A 19,414-nucleotide genomic window follows, 5' to 3' on the forward strand; every position below is an offset into this window, starting at 1 on the left:
AGATATTAATACCACAGTGTAAATCGTCTGTTGGATTCATAGCGGGATTACGTTGGGGACATACATCAGGCCAGGCGGTTCCTCTATGTGATCCACCTCGAGACATGGGGGTGACAGGCCAGGTTAGTTATGGGCCCGAAATCAGGGTTTGGGGACCAGGGGTGGATGAATGAGAACAGTTATACTGCCCCGGGAACGAGAGAGTGGAGAACGGTAACACAAACCACATGTTGGGCGGAGATGGGCTCTATCAGTTCACGTCTTGATTATCCATGCTTATCTTAACAAAGCACACCATCGCTTCTTTCTATGGATGAAACGGAAAGCCGACCGTGTCCGCGATGTTAACGTCAGGCAAGTCAAGGGAATGTGCCTTTGATTTGAGTTATACCGGTGAAACAATAATCAATCCCGTGGAGAACACATGACCGATTTAAACACTGTTTGCACGTTCAGACACTGCCTTACTCACACCAGGAAAGAAAGATGTGACACCGGTCGTCATGGCATTACAAGTCATTGAGCAGCCTTCGCTGTCATCACGAAGGCATGACCTTCGACAAATTTGCCGTTTTGGACAAAAGTCCGGAACAGTGTCGAACCCGGTGCCACGGCGCTTTAAATGACCAGTAAATACCCGCCACTGGCCCATCCCAATCAATCCTTGAATCGTGTGAAAGTGTTACCCGTAAATAGATGTCCGCCCTCCCCCCAAACCTCAACTTATTCCGCTTAACAGAGGCGAACAGGGGGTGCATAGACGAGGCCTGCTAGCCTCTGTGTCCCAGCTACCCCCCCGTGACGACGCCCACTCATTCCAGTTCCCGCCCATCCTCCATAAGGGGGCACTCTACCATTATGATGGGGGGACGGAGACGGGGGGGCGTGGACGGCCTCTGGATGCCTCAAGACAAGCGTCACATACAAACAAACCCTCAGTCTGTCAGATTATTACCCAGAAGGGATTGCGACGAGGACCAGAGGGCGGGGAAGATGGAGGCTGCCGTGTTGAGGGCCACATTTGAGAGGTGGTTGCTAGGTGTTTTGTGGGGGGGGGGGGGCAACGAGCAAGACGAAGGCCAGTGTCGTGCGCCAGGTTGAACATAGGCCAAACGAGGGGTTTGGCGGCCGGGTCAAAGTGCTGAATGAATTACCGGGTCGCTCAATGAGGAGTTCTGGGCAAATATATTGTTGTGCTAAGTCAAAGAAGACGGGCCATTCACAGCGCGGCCGTAACTGCTCCTGCACTGGTGAGTGTCTTGGCCAGGGTCCCTTTGGGTCCCTCTCCCTTTCTGCCTCTCGCTCGTCTCTTGTGGAACCAGATGCATTGATTCGCTCATTAGGGGAAGGACCAGGCAGGGCCTTTCTTCCCCCTTTCTTCTCCTCATTGAGAGCCGCTCAGTGGAGGGGTGTGGCCGGCCTCTCTCCCCCACTGCACATTCTGAAAACCAGAGTGGAGAGATGTGGCGCAGCCCAGAGAAAAGGAGGCCGGGGGGGGCTGGCTGTGTGGGGCTGAGGGGGTTGGGGGGGCTAAAGCCGATAAGACGAGCTCCCTCTGCATATTCATCAGCAAATCAAAAATCAATGATTCCTGAGGCTGCGCCACAGCTCTTGGAGGAAGGGGAGGGGGGGACCAGGAGCCCTTGATACTCTTAAGGTCTTTTATCTCTTATGGCGTAGCACTGTGGCCTTTCGGGAATGGATCATGAAAGTCACGGACAAAAGGCTGCTGGGAATGCGGACGGGCATCAAAAAAAGGGCGAAAGAAGCTCCATAAATATGCTGGAAATGTGTGAAGGTGAAAAGCACTAAGTCGCGCTACAATGCCAGTCAACGGCCTTTGTGGAGTTTTGTTTTTCTCCCCTTGGACGGCACACTAGCAGTCAGAATGCGCGGCTCCTCAATGGCCGCCCTTCAGTGACCACACTGGGCCCCCGGACTCAATGAGCTTTCATGTAATTACCTCATAAATGCCACTTGTCTATCGGATCCCTTAGCGGCCAGCCGGACAATGTGTCAATCAAACATGAGCCAGGCCAGCGCTGTCGGTCATAGGAATCACGTTGCCAAGGCAACTTATTTTTTGAAGGTCTCTTGCAAAATTGTTTTGAGGCTGATGGCCCGTTTCGTTTGGGGTTCCAAGATACACACACTGTTTGAACGAGAACCACAAGAACGGCGGTTATGAATGGACGATGAAACACTGTGTTTTGTCAGCTTGTGTTGGAATAGTTGCATCGATGTGACTTGCAGTGTTAACAAGAAGATAAGTCATTACCCCATTCAAGGATGTTTACATTTGTTCAGACTGTGTCTCAAAAGTTTTCCCTCTGAAACACGTCTTAGCAAACAACTCAAACTCCATTCATATGCGGCCCTCCGAACAATAACACAACTTTAATGGCACCGCCTGTCAGTCAATCATCCGGTAGAGTGACAGCTCCACTTCCTGACAATTAACCCTCGAATCGAAAGTCCCAGCAAAACACCAATTACAAGCCAGCTGCAATGATGAGAGCCTGGGCCAGACTTGCACTGCATACAAATTCATCACAATGGCTACAGAATCCTTTACCCCCCCCCTTCTCCATTTGTCTCTATAAAAGAACTTTAAGGAGGGAGAGGTAGAGAGGGATTAAGTATAGAATAAACCAGTCATGGAATTTAGATTGTATCACCCTCTGTAACAGACAAGAGCGCTCGCCAAGGGAAAAAGAAAATGGAGAAAAGAAAATCCTGGAAAAATTCCATGATTCTTTGTTTTGCCAAGTACTCTGGGAGTCAACACGGAAAAACATGTGCGTACAAAAGTAAACCTATTAGTGTAACAAATGTAGCTTTTACCGATACCCTGGGGTTGCTCCTGTGTCGGTTGTCAATGCCTTACAAAATGGGGGCGTTTGATATATCGAAGCAGCGAAAGGGGAATAAATCCCCTATTATTTACTGGAATCCCCTGAAGCAGAATTGCACGGGCAAGGAGGTGGCTGGGAAGGAGAAGGAGGAGGAGGAGGTGGACCGGGCTTTCAGAGACTAACAAAAGGTGTGCTGGGAATAGGCTCGTCTTACGGACAAAAAAGCCCAAGACGCACCAAACTAAATGCAGAACTTCATTTAAAGTTTTACTGGACTGAATATGGGGCCCTGCTGAGCCCCACAATGAAAAAAAGACAATGTACAGTTTCCGAAGCTTTATACTGATTTGTGTTTTTTTGTGAAAAATCTACCAGCAGAGTGAATGGCAAATAAGTGAAAAAGAGGAAAGGTGCAGGGTTTTAATTTGATATTGGAAACTCTGCACACCAAGCGTGTACCATGCTAAGCCTTCTGATAAACGTATTGAATTGCACTGCATCAGCCCTCCGAGGGGTAATCCTGCTCTTCGTCCGGTTATGAGACAAAGTGGGCAGCTTAACTGAAATCTATTCGCTTTGCTTCTGTGGATTATATACAAATAAAAGTAAATCAATGAAGGAAGAAACTAAACATCAATATTCATATAAACTGTTATCAGCATTTTTCTTTGTTTACAAAATGTCAACAAAGTAATTCTATATATCCAACATGATCAATAATATAATAGTCTGACAGAAGGTTTTGTTGACACGCTGTTTTCCCCAGCCTGCCCAACAACAACAACAGAAAAGCCTGGTTGTGTAACTCAACCGAGACCCGTCGGGATCTAATGTCCTCCTTCAGAGTATCCCCAGATTCTCTACGCTCCGTAAACTGTTATGGAGATGGCCCGCAGGTTCAGAGGTCAAGTAGCATGAAAAAATAAAAATAATTTTAAAAGGGGTTCATATTTCTACGAGCGGGGTATGCGGCAGCAACAGTAGCCGCTCAGAAGCCCCTCTCTCGGTCTCATCAAAGACACATGGGAGTCTGGTCTGATGAAGAGTGACATTCTCCTAACAGGGTCACCGCTCGTCTCCAGGGGCCCTCGCCGGCTGGCCTCTTCAGGGGCCCCGGCCGGCTGGCCTCTTCAGGGGCCCCGGCCGGCTGGCCTCTTCAGAGGCCCCGGCCGGCTGGCCTCTTCAGGGGCCCCGGCCGGCTGGCCTCTTCAGGGGCCCCGGCCGGCTGGCCTCTTCAGGGGCCCCGGACCGGCTGGCCTTTGGAGCGTGCTCCAGCTCCTGCAGATGACCTGCTAGCCTCTGCTGATGTCTCACTCCAGAGCAGTGCCATTGCTTCCAGGGTCCTGCCTTAACACGGGAGCCCCCAGGCGGGAGGTACACCACGTCTAAGCCGATGGAATTTAAAACCACGACAACAACAATGTAGCGACCGTTTTATGAAATTAGTGTTGTCAATGTATCAGGGGTGTTCTGTAAGGGTATTAGTGTTGTTAAGATGTCGTTTTCCTGGGAGAATAGAGGCAGCTTATGAAATTGCCCGCCCCCCAGGGAGTACATTCCACCGTCTACATTACAGGGCAGAAATCTGAGCGTGGGGATCGGGGATCGTACACGAGAACATTTCCACCTGTTGGAGGGCATCATGAGAACTGAAAGGGGCGCCGCTTTGATTCAACTGTTTGAAAGGCAGAGCTTTGAGTCACTTTGCACAACAGGGAATTGAAGTCTGAACAACATGCATTCGATGCAAATATTCAATTTGAATCAATACAGTATGAATTATACGCAAACATTGGAGTCTGCATAGATAGACGCTGCATAAATGGAACTCGATCCGTCATTATTCACAAAACTATTTTTTATAAGAAGTATGATGGAAAACGCATAAGCCGTCTCCCTGCTACGAGGAAGGTATGTTTCCAGCGCTGATTCAAGACTCTCTGCAGACAAGTGCATAGCTCGTAGATCAAAACAGCACAGCACCCATCACGATGGAGATTAAGATAAAGCCCTTAACATGTCTAGGGACTCTCGCCTATACCTTTGAACCTGCTATCAGCGCTGGTTCTGCTTTCTGTCAAGTGGCTTCACACACACGTCACAGGCCGAAACCCCAGGCCAGCAGTGGGAGAAGCATTTTCCCACAATCCATCCTGGCACAGACTAGAGAGGGTTCTTGTACCAGCCACAGCCCGTTTACACTTCTCCACAAGTCAAACGAGTAGAATAGGAATCGCTTTCATCAGTTTGGCAATCTTTTATGGCTGCAGTGCCAGCATAATGCACTATGAAAGTGTTCCACTTCCTGTGTCTTTACACTTAAAGGCTTGAATCGCTTTCACACATACTCACACAGCAACAGATTTCCAGTTAGATTGGATACATTCCAACACATAGTGGGTGTGTGTGAGTGCTCACCATTCATTTAGTGTTTTTTAAGGGATAGACAAACAAAGTGGTCACGGTCAGTGACCAGAAAAACAGAAAGCAGGGATAATAATAATGCTGAGGAGACACATGGCGATATGTGAGAGTCTGGTGCTGCAGCATCAGGACTAAATGAAAAGCCTGAGACCTACCTCGATGATGTAGAGGACAATGTTCTTATAGAAGCAGTACAGGATACACTTGGCAACGCGGTTGTAATTCCAGGCCCCGTGCACCAGCAGCAGATTCTTCAAGTATTTGAACTGTTTGGGAGGGAAGGAGGGAGAGGAGACACAAAGCCAAGATCAACGGAGAGCAGAAGTCGGGGGCGTTCATTGCAGCATTTTAAGGCCGGGAAGCCTACAGTGTTAACAGGAACATTTGGATTAAGGAAACAGAAACAGTCCTTATAGCCGTTTGACAGTGGGGAGCCAAGGAGGGCAGACTCAGGGTGGACTACATTGACACATTCCAGGTGTTTTTGCTCACAGTTTGACCCTACTCAGGCTGGCGCTGTCTGGGGTTGTTGCAGAGGGGAGAGAGTGAGTGGGGGGTACGGATCCTACACTGAGAACGGTAGTTTAATGGCTTAATAAGCACATTGTGGAGGCTGAAGAGTCCACTTTCTAGTCAAGCATTATCTCTTTGGACGACAGCTGTGATTAAACTGAAACAAGACTCTGCGAAACCACTGTTTTGTAAGAGTTGCTGATAAGATTCAGCAGCTAAAAACGCAAACGTTCATATCGAAATTCAACCAGTAACTCCCCGTAAAGTAAGGAGAAGGGGGTATCCTCTCCTACGGACCCCAGAATCATGACGCTCCCTCTCTGTATATGTCTACGGAGCAGATCTGAGCCCCTGCGCTATCCCTGAGCCGAGTGGCGGGCCTCCTGTTTGCCTGACCCTGGCTGTGTCGGATCAAACAGGCAGTTACCACAGAGTGGACCTGATGACAGACGGACAGCAGAGGCGCCTCAGCCCAGAGCCCTCCTCACTGACACTCCTCTCCGCTCCACCAGATACCAGGGAGAGGGGGCGGAGAAGGGGACTCTGTGTCTAACCAGGCCTCTTTAAAAAGGATTACACAACCTGATTTTAAGAACACAACCCCCGTTCCTGAAAAACAGGTTGGGAAATAAACTAATGTAAGCGGGGGGGGGGGGATCGTAATCGAATGTCACGCTGTGCAGATATTGTCAATAAACGTAATCCGCAATGGAATTCGGAAGACTTCGGAATTACGTCCAAGGATCGCTAATGCTAGTCGGCGGGCGACTTATTCCTAATGCACCCCTGTGCCAATAAGGGCCAAACCACACCAGTCTGAAGCGGTAATTTAATCAGACGCAGGGACTAAATGGATTACTTCAGGCCGCATTTTTTTTTGCAAAAGATATGCATTCTGCATGTCATGTGGATGGAAAGGGGCACTTAAAGACAACCCAAGTCCCTCTCTGAGAAACCGAACGCTGAGACACAAAGAATTGACTGTGCCTTGCCACTCCTCCCCTCCTCCCTCCCACCCCCCCCACCCCGATCTAGGCCTGTGGCTACAGAGTTGCCGCAAACACGAAGTACAGAACAGCGGGCGGTGAATAACCGGAATACAGGAGAGCCATTAGCTTTTGTTGCCGGCATATTCCTGCTTGTTTATGCAGTTTCGCGCGTCGCCGCCGAGTTTCAGGTACAGTATATTGGTTACTGGGTTGTGTGGGTTGGTTTACATAGCGTTTGGCGAAAGGCTCCGTTACTGGGGAGAATGTGTAGTAGTGAATGTTAAGTTGCTTGTCACAGCACAGGCGTATTTGAGACGCTGCTAGTGGTATGGTCAACATGACCTAGCAAGATACCGAGGAATCTGCTTTCAGACCCACATTTGACCATTTGCATTAATCTAATTTGCGAAGCTGCTTTGATTGAGTTATACTTGGGCCGAGAGGCACTTAGAAAAGACATTATCTATCCAGTCGTTATTTTGTGATTCTGTAACGTATTATGTGCTTTTTTTCCTCGTTTTAATCAATGAGACGTCTTCATCGCCCTCCCCGTTCCAGTAGGTCATCTATGAGACCAGGTTGACAATGGCAGGGCCCACCATAACAACATCAACAACAACGGTCCCGCCAAGAGTCCGGGCCACTGGTGGAGCAGGAAGCGGGGGACCCACCTGGGCGATGGAGTAGTCGGAGGAGTTGGCGGCCTGCAGACCCTCGTTCCCCGAGATGCCCACGCCCACGTGCGCCGTCTGGATCATGCCCACGTCGTTGGCCCCGTCGCCGATGGCCAGGGTGATCACCTTCACCTGCTTCTTCACCAGCTCCACCACCTCAGACTTCTGCAGCGGAGACACCCTGGAGGGGGGGACGAAGAAGAAACAGAGACGTTTCATCACGGCTTGTTATGACTCTCCGAAATTGGGGGGAAGCCATTTTGTTTTCATTGGCAGGCAGAGGAAATATAAAAAGGAGTCGGAAAACCCAGAGTCCCCCCTTTTCAGGGCATGGTGTGAATCTCATAAAGGGATGAGAAGCCACATATAGGACTAAGGGCGACCGCAGGACGTTCTATAAACCGTTAAATATATACGCCGCGGCAAATCCCTTCAGGAGGCATTTCGATGTATTTCCTCGCACGGAATTTTCCCAATTTTCCTGGTATTGAGCAATGTAATTGAGGTCCGTAGGAAAACACAAAAGTCATGCGGTCAGCGTTTCACAAACCCCGGCGCGCTCGCTCAAACGTCCCTGACAAGCATGGCGGTTTGAAGACAACCAGTGAGCCGGGCCAACCGACTTTATGAAACCGCTTTATAGAGCGCAGTTTGCACATGCCAAAAGAAAAGGCTAATGAAGTCGTTTAGCAGCTTTCATGGTTCAGTCCAAAAACACATGTCTTTTAAATAAATAATACATCCTGCTCATTTCATCATTTGTTTTGACAACGTTGCACATGTCACATAAATCACAAACTACTCCCTGGAATACGGAGTGAAACAACGTTCGAGTGCGGAGCAATCTTGAAATCACACAACGCAGTAAAAACGATGATTGTAACGTTTCTTAAATTGTTGTCCAAACATTACACCACCGACCGCTTAGGCTAAACGCTCAAGATGGACGAGTTCTTGCGGAGCAAAGCAGGCGACGACACATGCAGAATACTCGCTCCGGCCTCATGCACGACCGTTTATCTGGTCTTCTGGAGGATGATTGCATACGACAGCCGTTTTGCTTTCCCCCCCCCCCCGTCTGCCTCTCTCCCACTCCCCCGCGGACTCCTGCCTGACTTATGTAACCGGGCCCCGTCACGCAGGGGCCCCGCTATGAAGGGCCCCACTGGGCACTGCCACGCAGGGCCCCGTCGAGCCCTGTCACGAAGGGCCCCATCTCGAAGGGCCCATAGGGTCCGTCACCCATGATGGATCTGACTCATCCAGTAAACTCCTCCTTTACGAGGCGTCGGGGGTCATGTTGACTGACAGTCCTGAGGCAAGTCCCCCCCGATATGCACATAAGTGTGGACATACACACACACACACACACAAATGCACATGTGGAGCCACACACAAACACACATGTGGACAGACACACACACACACACATACATACACACACACACGTACGTATACACACACACACAAACACACACGTGGGAAAATACACACGGACACACACACGCACACACACGTGGACAAATACACACACGGACACACACACACATCTGGATGTACACATACACATACATGTGGACCAACACACAAGGACACACACACACATGGACCAACGAATACACACATACATCTCTCTGTCCACATGCTGGAGGCAGCACAGTGATGTACGGTACAGCCGGTCTCCAGAGATGACGTTGTAAACTGGGAAACCTCTCTAAAGTAAGCAAATTCCTGGTGAAGACAAAGGCGGTTTGCCTCTTGATGCTTTGACCAGCGGGGCCTCATTCGCCTATACCAGCCTTCTGTGTGTGTGCGTGCTCGCGTGTGTGCATGTGGAGGAGGACAAAGGCGTGTACATGTGACATTAAGACCGTTTAAAAGCTAAAAGGAAGCCGCCGGGACGTCAGGCTGAGAGTCCCGGTCAGGCACCTGTAGGAGTGTTGTTGTGAGAGCACGGGGCCGGGGCCCCTTGCTGCATACCTAGTCACCGTCCCCTGAGCCCATAAGCACTTCCTTCTATTTATTCCGCCCCCGGTACGTCAACACTGTGGCCCTTCATCCTGTGTAGCTGGCTGGGTTCTAGTCAACCAGTACAGGTTAGCACTCATAAAATGGCTCAAGCACTCATGAAATACCTCCCGCTCCTTTTGGGTGACTTTGGGTGAAAAAGCTACGCAAAGCAATTTGTTGATCCAAGAAGCTCAGTACTCGGCAGAGAATCACCAGTAAAACTGTAAATTTGATCTGATATTTCCCAGCTCCGGTAAACTACCTCATGAACACACTTCACCATGTTACCTCCTGTTACCAGGTGCCACCGACGCAACAAGGTAGACTCTAAACGACGCCATGTTTTTGGGTTGAATAATAGCGCCTGTATCAACACAATGATTACCATTGACCATTTAGTCGTTGAGCACAGGCCGTCCGTTCAAAGTTAGTGTATTCAGACACGGGATCGAACCCGGAACCTTTCACCACACCAAGATTCTTTCTGTTCCTAATAAAAGAGTTAAGAGTATTACAGTAATTACCTGTGGTTAAATAGTTAACGGTACTACTTTAATCAACTGTGGTTAAAGAGTTAACAAGACAACACTAATTACCTTTGGATAAAGAGTTAACAGGACAACACTAATTACCTTTGGTTAAAGAGATAACAGGACAACACTAATTACCTGCAGCAAATGACAGCCTTGCAGGAGAGGGCCAGGTCCAGGAAGTGCTGGCGCGCCCCGAGCGTGAGCGCGTACTTCAGGGTGGTGCCGTCAATGATGAGGGCGAAGTCGTTCTCCTTGTACAGGGCGTCTCCCAGCATCCCACAGTGGTAGCCCAGAGTCTCCCTGGTCGCCTGGGGGCACAAGACACACGGGAAAACACGTTTTATATCACTGGTTATTTTGAGTTTTATTAATGGAATTATTAGGCTTATAATTGACAGGTCTTAAAAGATAATGGATCAACTTCAAAACATGCATACGTATAATAATAGCCCTATAGTACATGTATGTTTACTGTATAGTCGTGAAGTAAATATATGCTGCTGTGTGTATATATTTATTCGTGTTCAATGTGTTGGTACATTTCTGCAGCGTCCACAAAGTGTCCTAGTATCCACGTTCACGAGGGGTTAAGTTAATGTAAAGTCAGATGTACTAGATATTCTAGTGATGCCTAATCATTTTGGAGATTATTTTTCCATTTCAGGCAATATGTTGCAAGCCATTTTCAGGACGGCATGAAAAGTCATTTGATGAAAGAGGCGGGGGGTGGGGTTCCTTAGGGTGAGGTTAGCCTATGGAAATGTGTGGGAAGCCAGGATTTTAACCATACCTGACAAGTAAAATAGCAATCATCAACCCAACCTTAGTATTAGTTTAACAGTTGAACTTTGTTAAATTGCAAGGAGAGGTGGATTTGCTAGGGATCACGGTGCACTGAAGGCAAGATGTTCCTTTTTAAACACAATTCCTCACTGCTAGGCATTAGGAGTAAAGCCCTGTACCGAACATCTTTATACTACACTGATTGGGTCACAAAACAATAATGACCAATACATTCTTTCGGGTCATTATCATTTCATACAGTACTGTGCTACAAACCTACACATCATGTATGATGTTCGTCAAACCCGTCTCTAAAAAGATGAAACCAAATATTTTAAGACTACCAGTACCCTGCACCCTTTTATGCACACATTACACGCCTATTGCAGCGTAACCAGACCCCAGAAGGTGGACGGCCCAGGTTTGGTGATATATACAGACACAGCCATGCAGGGCGATGAAAAGCTATAAATCTTAGGGTGACAATGGATTTAAGTCCAAAGGTACAAGACAAACGGATACCTCCACTAAACCTTGACGGAGACAAATGGGATTGGAGACTTTTATTCATCCTGTTGTGATCTTCTTACCACATGGGGAAGACGTCGGGAAATGAAGCCAACCATTTGACCAACACAAGCAGCCTACAACTGCATTCAAAAGCAAACTGAGACGCCAACACATTTTAGTGCAAGACATAATGCTTCTAAAGCAAGATGGTGAAATACTATTAGACCGTTTAAAACAACAATTCGGTTAGTATTTTTGGGCCAATGTAAAGCCTCAATCAATCATTGGGGGCAGTGTAATAGTCTTAAATGACAGTACATTTTAGGAAAAATGGAAAATTACATGTTATTAGAACCTTATTGTATGAGGCCACTACATACACACACTATACCCCCAATACACATACACAAACTTGGAAATCACACACACACACACACACACACACACACACACACACACACACACACACACACACACACACACACACACACACACACACACACACACACACACACACACACACACACACACACACACACACGCACGCGTCCCAAAAACAAACCAGCACGGATTGCCCCCATGTCAAGGTGTTCAGGTGATTAATAACTAATCCCGCCAGTGAAGCTCAAAACATACACAGACCCAAAGCATACACAGACCCAAAGCAAACACTGCATCGCTCATACCTGCCCGGCGGATACACCTGATGTCATGGCACACGCGACGCCGCCCGTAAACACACGGGCCAGCTGCGAGCCGTAACCAAAGCTGGCAGTACCAGATGGCGCGGTGACCGGGACGGATGGAGGGAACGGCTCTAAATGGCGGTGGAGCGCCGAACCAAATAAACAGCTGATTGGGCGCATACATCTCGGGGAATTAAGTAGCAGAGCTTCATCAATTTAAATGGAGGGACGGAGACAAGGTAATGGCCGGCAATTATTCTCACTTGTTTCCAATTAAGGTGTTTCCAAACTTTCTTTCGGCGCAGTGAAGCGTTTTTAAAGGAGGCGATGGTTCGAGAGGGTTTAGTGTTACTGCGTAAGGTGTGCGTTTTGTGTTTCGTGTTTGTTTCTTTTGACCCGTGTTTCCCAATAGATCATTTTTTCGGGGAGGAGAACAGAACAATGGAGAACATCGGGGTTTGTACCTCGTGGGATCACAGAGGACACCCCTGCTTGGCATAACACCTCGCTGAAACCCAAGCTCAGAGGAAATATTTGGACAGGGGGCTTTTGAGTTTCACGAGGAGAGACGGCGAGAGAGAGACATCTCGATGGACAGAGAGAGAGAGAGAGAGAAAGAGAAAGAGAGAGAGAGAGAGAGAGAAACGAGAGAGAGAGGGGCAGAGAGAGGGGGAGAGAGAGAGAGTGGGGGAGAGAGAGAGCTAAACCAGAGGAGACGATAGGTGATGGCAAGCTGTGAGAGTGTGTGAGCGTGCAAGTGTGTGTAGGGCTATGCATGGGTTGCGTGACAACTATATTAAACCTTAGAATAAAGTGCGAAGAAACAACCTTTTAGTTGGCACGGCTGACTACACATCAGCACATCTGTTTAAGTGTGCGCGTATGTGTGTGTGTGCGTGTGCATGCTGTATGTGTGTGTGTCCGTGCACATGTGTACATGTGATGAATGTGTGGGGAAGCAACTCTTGTGTGGTCGCCGTACAACCTATACATCACGCATTGCGATAAGCACAGTTTACCACAGCGGCAATTTTCTCAAGTAGGGGGAAGCCACTTCTCCCCTAATTTCAACTGAGGAATTCCCGTGCTAATGCTACGTGTCTCCGGGCTAAAGCCCCTTTTGTTATGGTTATAATCGACCGGTTTAGCCTACGTGTCTCTCCAGTGTTTTGGCCCGGGAGTGGGGATGTTCCGGGGCATCTGTATGAGCGCCCCATAGAGGCCGGGGCTCCGTTGTTGACACAGGCGCTGAGCGATGCAGCCAGCCCAGACCTGACAGCCAAGACGGGGGGAAGGATCATCTGATGGAGGCCAGCGGGGCCATCGCGTGTTCCTGTGCTTAACGCAAACCAAGGGTGCCCCCGCGGGCAGATGGTGTCCGATAGAGACTCACACGCGCACAGAGGCCAACGCACGGAGGCTTTTGGGGGAATGCACAGGCTTGTTCGACCGCGGACAGACGCTCGTTAACACATACACAGAAACGCACACCTCTACACCGGCCGGAGGCATAACGCTGATGTATTGTACAGCCGGTCTCTAGAGATGGATCTCTCACACACACACACACACACACACACACACACACACACACACACACACACACACACACACACACACACACACACACACACACACACACACACACACACACACACACACACACACACGGTGAGGATGGATGGGCTCACCTGTTGCTATTGTATAAAAGCTAAAGGGCAGTTTGGCGAAGTGCCAAGATCCTGTTGACCATTCTGGAACAAAACCTCTATATCCACCTTATCATCAGACTGCCTGTATACTTATGATACCTAGGATATTTACAACACCAAACGTAGGACTAAAGTTAGATATAACAGTAGTTATTGCAGCCATATGTTCTGTAAACGCGCAGCCCTTTCAGTGACTATCAAAGGGCGGCCGTCTGGATAATAAAGTTTGCCTAATGACCTGAGACCACCTTGGGGAGCAGGGCTCCTCTCTGGGGACCCGGGAGGCAGGGGGCGGGGGGGACGGGGGGGAACGGTGGGACTCCACCGGGGATCAAATCACCGAGAAGCCGAGCCTTCCTTGATAAGCATTTCTAAACACACAGTCGGGACAGGGGCGGGGGGGGGGGGAGCGGGGGTCACGCTCCGATTACGTTACGGGCCGGGCCGGCTTTTTTAGCAACACGAGAGCACCCCAACCGCCACGGCTGGGGGGGCCGCAGGCGCGGGCCCTCTGTTGTTCATCGAGGACCCCCGCTTAGTCTCGCTAGAGGGGTTCCTGTGTTTGCGCGGTAACAAACAGTCTCGGTACGGGCGTCTGTGCAGCCGCAGGAGAATGGGAGCTGACATTTCAAAGGGCCCCCCTGGCTCCCCCGTGCTGGAACCGAGGCCCCGGGCCCCCACGTTTCACCCTCCCCTCCATTCATCATGCCTAACGACCGGCTGAAGGCCGTCCGTCATCGGACCCCCGCCCCTGCGTCCCCGACTCTGCTCGACTTCTCCCCCTAGCCGCCACCCTCTCCTTCTCAGCCCCTCGCCGACTTTTCCTCACCATCAGCCCGAACCACTCCACGCAGAACCACTCCACCTCCACCCCCTCCATGTACTCTGGGTTATTCCCCCCCCTGATCCTGGTCCAAACAGGAGGGGCTGGAGGTTCCCCTGCTCTGCTGGAGGGGTTCCCTCCCAGCGAGAGAGGCACCGTAGCTCCACGTCTAAGGCCCTCCACAGCAGAGGATGAGCGGCTCCAGGAGGACAGCAGGTGTCCCTGTCGGGATCGTGAGCAGAACTGATTCTTCTGTCGGGACGGTGATGGCTCTCCCGAGGCCTCTCGCCGCGTCTGGCCAGTTGTCTTCTTCAATCTTAACAAAAGGAGAGCTACGGGCCGTTCTCTAGTGAACGTCCCCACAGGAGGACGCAACGTGATATATTTTGAGATGCACGCAAGGAAATACTTTGTGTCATCGAGAGACGTTGTGAAAGACGAGAAGTAGGAAAACTGTAAGATCTGAACACCAAGGCCAAGATGAAAGTGAAAACTGTTTGGGTTTGGTTTTGTTTAAAGAAGTCTGTTTTAGTTAAGTTGCGCATTCATTCCTCACATGACCCTAATAGTCGCCAATGAAGCATCCAAGACAATAATAAATCGATTGATTTGAATTGTATAATTAAAAAGAAGAAATTAAAAAAATTCAAAAGAAAAATAGAAATAATTAAATCAACCTCCCTCACCAAGCACCACAGATGCTCGGTGTACAACAAGGGAATAATGATGGTTAAAAATGCAATTTAGTGGCATGAGGAGCATAATAATGTACCCTGGATTAGTTTAGCACTATGTCAACCTACTGCCTATTGTTTGTTCACACGAGGGATACCATCTAGTTAACAAGGTGTGACTTGTAAACAAAATCGACAGGTCGGAGATACGTTGACCTATGAACTGAAAAAAACAAGACTGAACCGTGGATGAGATTGATACAGCTAAGAATAAAATCACACATCTAATATGGATCCAAATCAAGCATTAATTTAAGCCTGTATTTGAAACAAAAAAATCATTGGACAATGCGGACCTGATTGCTTACTGAGGGTGTTTCGAGAAGGGTACTTCAAGGTACTTGAAGAAACGTACTTCAAGAGAAATAAATCAAATGATGAATCACTTACATCCAGACTGTCCTCGTTGATCACCAGCATGCCCATGTTCTTGGTCAGCAGTCTGCAAGAATGTCCTGCAAAACAAGGAAGAAAAATAAATGTCATTTGGTCAATAGACAGATCACCATGATATATAGTCAGATCAGATCACCTTCCCATGGAAACGAGCCAGACAAGCCGTTGTGTAACGAGTAAACCAGAAGAAACACTTGGGAGTAGCATGTTACGCAGCATTTCAGTTAACCTCAATTACTTATGGAACAAGTTTCTTGGGACACGGTTTTTGCAGCTCGAGATTTACAAGAGGGTCGTTACTGCTCTGTTGGACCCCCTGGGGGGAGGTCACCCCTGGCTGGGATGGGTGCTCGGGTCACGGGCAGGGGGACAGCTAGGGACTCCGTTTGGTGGGGGCAGAACAACACAACCACAAGAGATCATAAGAGGAATCCCTTGAAGATATTGCGTGTTCAAAAACGTGATGTTTTGGCCGTTATTTACGTTAGGTTTTAGGATTTGCGGATTTATTTGTGTTTTACAGATAATGTCAGCTGTACATGTCTGTGGTGTGTGTCCAGGTGCTATCTGACAGCTGTGCTCATGCCGTGGACACCAATGCCTTTCAGGACATCAGAGTTTTCCCTGAATCTGAGGCAGAACAGCTTTCCCCTTTCACTAGGTTTGTGTTTTGTGGCGGGACCTCAAAATGTGCAGTTTTTAGCACAACTCATGTACCGTAGGCGTAGAGATGAAGTCGGGTGTCATTATTAATAATTCCAAGGGCTCGATCAACACAGCTCCTTTGTAAAGACTATTTTTAGTTTTTATTCTATTTTGGATCGCCTCTAAAGTTGTTTTTCTGTAAATCAGACAATATTTGCGCAGCGTTTAAGGGGGGCAAAGAGGCCTGCACACAGAAGCCCCTAATCACCATTCCCAGCACGAGCAACGCACGCAGAGAAGGTCATCCAAGACCACGTCAACGGACGCAAAACACACACGGCGACAGGCACACAGCGGGCCCGGCCCACACAGAGCAGGTCCTGTAAGAGGAACTACGCCCGGGCCTTCCCGAGTCAACACCAGACGATCCAGAGCTCTGGACCGGGCCAGATTGTTTTCTTAAGCGCAAACAAGTAAACTTCCCTAAGAATATTCTCCACGGGTGGAAACATGTCCCTCCATCTCAACACGGCTAGCCCGAGGGTCAATGCCTTCACGAATTAACCCACTGCTTGAAGTGTTGAACCTCAGCTCTTTTAATTCGAGCTCCATCACCCCTCCCTGCGATCGCCGTCGTTCATTCTCCACGGAGAATCGATTCATTCCAGGCGGCGTCTTCTTTGGGGGGGGGGCAGGTGGAACTAAACGCAGCTCCTAGAGGGGTTGGGGAATGTTTAAGCGCGACACACTAAAGTGTCACACAATAACCTCCCGTAGCTCTCTATTGGGGGAGGGGGGGTCATTAATGATACAAATTAAGAGGCACAGTTGGAGCTCTAAATGGCTGCCAAGGAGTTGGGTTTGCGGGCCGGTCAGGACGGCAGGCAAAAAGGAGGGGAAGCTGTTCAGGGAATAGGGGTGCAGGTAAAGGGGGTGCACACGTACAAAGGGGGCGGGGGTGGGGGGTCTGGGGAGGGGGGTAGTATTAGTGTTGGCAGTTCAGACTGCATTTATCCCTGTTAAGAGGTGGAGAGAACACCCCCCATGGTGATCTTGCCCTCGGGCCAAGATCCACCCTGCCTGTGCCAACTCCTCACTATCCAGTTCTCTAACCAGTGGGAGGTTATCAACAAGCTCACTGATTGGCCAGTGTCGTTTGATGTTTTTCACAGAGTATGACATAGCCATCCCAAAGCTCCGACTTCTCATTCAGAAGTCAAGTTATTCTTTGAGTCGACAAGTTGACAAAACCGGGTCATAGACGAGGACTAATGGATTTGAGCGAGACTAAAAACCAGTGTCGTTTTTGGCAGGACTGAACTTGGTTAGCAATGGTGACCTATGTCTTCACTCCCGTCATTAGTGTGACAGCCCGCTGTCTCGGCTGGATCAGGGGGCCGGAGATAATGTAGAACCAACCACATGTTACTGGGCCGACCTGCTGCGGCCAGAGGTGAGTCGTGAACCTCGGTGTTTGGGGAACATCTTTCAACACGCCAAAGGGTCAAAAAAAAAAGAAAAAGCTAAGTCAACAGCTTCCACACAGCAGCGCAGTCAAAGCGGCCCGGCCTGTAAAAAAAGCATTAAAAAACACCACTTCCCCTCCTGCGCGTGTGTGTTTGTGCGCGTGTTCATACGTGTGTGTGTGTTCGTGCATTTGTGTTCATACGCGCGTGCGTGCGTGCGCGCGTTCGTGTTCATGTGTTTACGCGTGTGTGTTTGTGTGTATGCGTATGTTTGTGTGTGTGTGGCTCTGGAGGACCTCCTCCACATCTGGGCACGGCGGGGGCACAAAGAGCCGATTCAGGCGGGCCGAGGTGGTGGCTGGCCGCACGGCGGAGGTCCTTCCCTTATTTAATGTTTTAACCCGCCACTCTTTTAACAGGTTGTCCGCTCGCAGGGATAACTCGCTTGTTGCAGTTTGTGCTAACTCGCCCACATCTGAGGGGTATTAAGAGGCCGGCCCTTACAGGGAGTGGGAGCTGGACACACCGCCGCTCAGTCACTGGCAGTTCTGCGGGACGCTTTCCCTTTTTTTATGAGCGGGAGCAGGGTTGGGGAGGATGGGCGCCTGGGGGGATACCCTAGGCTCAATCCCAGAGAACTGCTAAATATGTAGAGAAAGGTAAGGGGTGTGTACTTGTGTGCGTGTGTGTGCTTGTGTGTGACCCTGTGTGCACGCGTACGTGTGTGAGCCGGTGCACTTGTGTGAGCCGGTGCACTTGTGCACTTGTGTGTGCCGGTGCACTTGTGCACGTGCGTGCGTGCGTGTGTGTATGTGCACATACGGTGTTTTATTTAATCTCAACGTCAGTCAGTGTGCTCGTACATCACGTCGCATTCTCAGACGGATGTTTCTGTCGGAGGGGTCTAAACGGGGAGAGGGAGGGATGGGGGGGGGGGGGGGGCGTCTGCTGCCTTGTCAGATGTTTTCCCCCCCCGCCACTGGGGAGAAATGGCCCCTAGGATTTGATGTAAGGCCCTGCTTGATTTTCTGAGGGTCCTGTTCAGGTGAACCACTTCTCAAAACCAAAGCAGACGATGATGAATGTGCGTGGCTTTGCTACATTGGATTTGGTTTGAACATAGTTTGAACCTTTTAGTGCTCATTTCTTTCATGACTTACTTCGTTAACGACAAGTATATGATGAGTATATGATGTAAGAATAGATTTTTTCTTCTTTTTTCTACATTTTCAACCTCTTGAATTGAGTTGAACATTGAGCGACACAAGCTCCGTGGAAGTCAACAACTAACTCATTCCCTCAACCGCCTCCATCCACCTCCATCTATCCTCCATATATCCTCCATCTATCCTCTTACCGATATTGATGGCGGTCTCCTGCTTGTCCCCGGTCAGGATCCAGATCTTGATGTCGGCCTTGATGAGGGTCTCGATGGTCTCAGGCACCTTGTCCTGCAGCTTGTCCTCTATGGCCGTGGCCCCCAGCAGCAGCAGGTTCTGTGGACGCAGAGGTAAGGTAAACAACCCGGGCAAGGTGGGGAACCTCCAGAGGGGTCTTTACAGCGTCATGTGTCACTGAAGTATTGGGCCCGGGGCCGGCCGGACTGTGTCACTCAGTCAGGGCGGTGTTCTTTACATCCAATCAGCTGCGCTTGTTTTTCC

The 19,414-nt window shown here is 49.4% G+C and overlaps 1 protein-coding gene across 5 annotated transcripts in view; it reads right to left on the reverse strand.

Annotated features, from left to right (window-relative positions):
* Nucleotides 1–19,414, reverse strand: part of atp8a1 (ATPase phospholipid transporting 8A1) — a 103,864-nt gene that overhangs the window by 27,940 nt on the left and 56,510 nt on the right. For all 5 annotated transcript variants that reach the window (XM_030367535.1, XM_030367534.1, XM_030367532.1 and 2 more), the window contains 5 exons: nucleotides 19,111–19,249; nucleotides 15,637–15,701; nucleotides 10,134–10,306; nucleotides 7,453–7,636; nucleotides 5,435–5,545 (listed from right to left, as the gene is read on the reverse strand). In XM_030367535.1, coding sequence (XP_030223395.1) covers nucleotides 5,435–5,545; nucleotides 7,453–7,636; nucleotides 10,134–10,306; nucleotides 15,637–15,701; nucleotides 19,111–19,249 — 672 coding nt within the window. The remainder of the gene's footprint in view (nucleotides 1–5,434; nucleotides 5,546–7,452; nucleotides 7,637–10,133; nucleotides 10,307–15,636; nucleotides 15,702–19,110; nucleotides 19,250–19,414) is intronic.

This window comes from Gadus morhua, chromosome 10, assembly GCF_902167405.1.
Source record: "Gadus morhua chromosome 10, gadMor3.0, whole genome shotgun sequence".
Taxonomy (NCBI): domain Eukaryota; kingdom Metazoa; phylum Chordata; class Actinopteri; order Gadiformes; family Gadidae; genus Gadus; species Gadus morhua.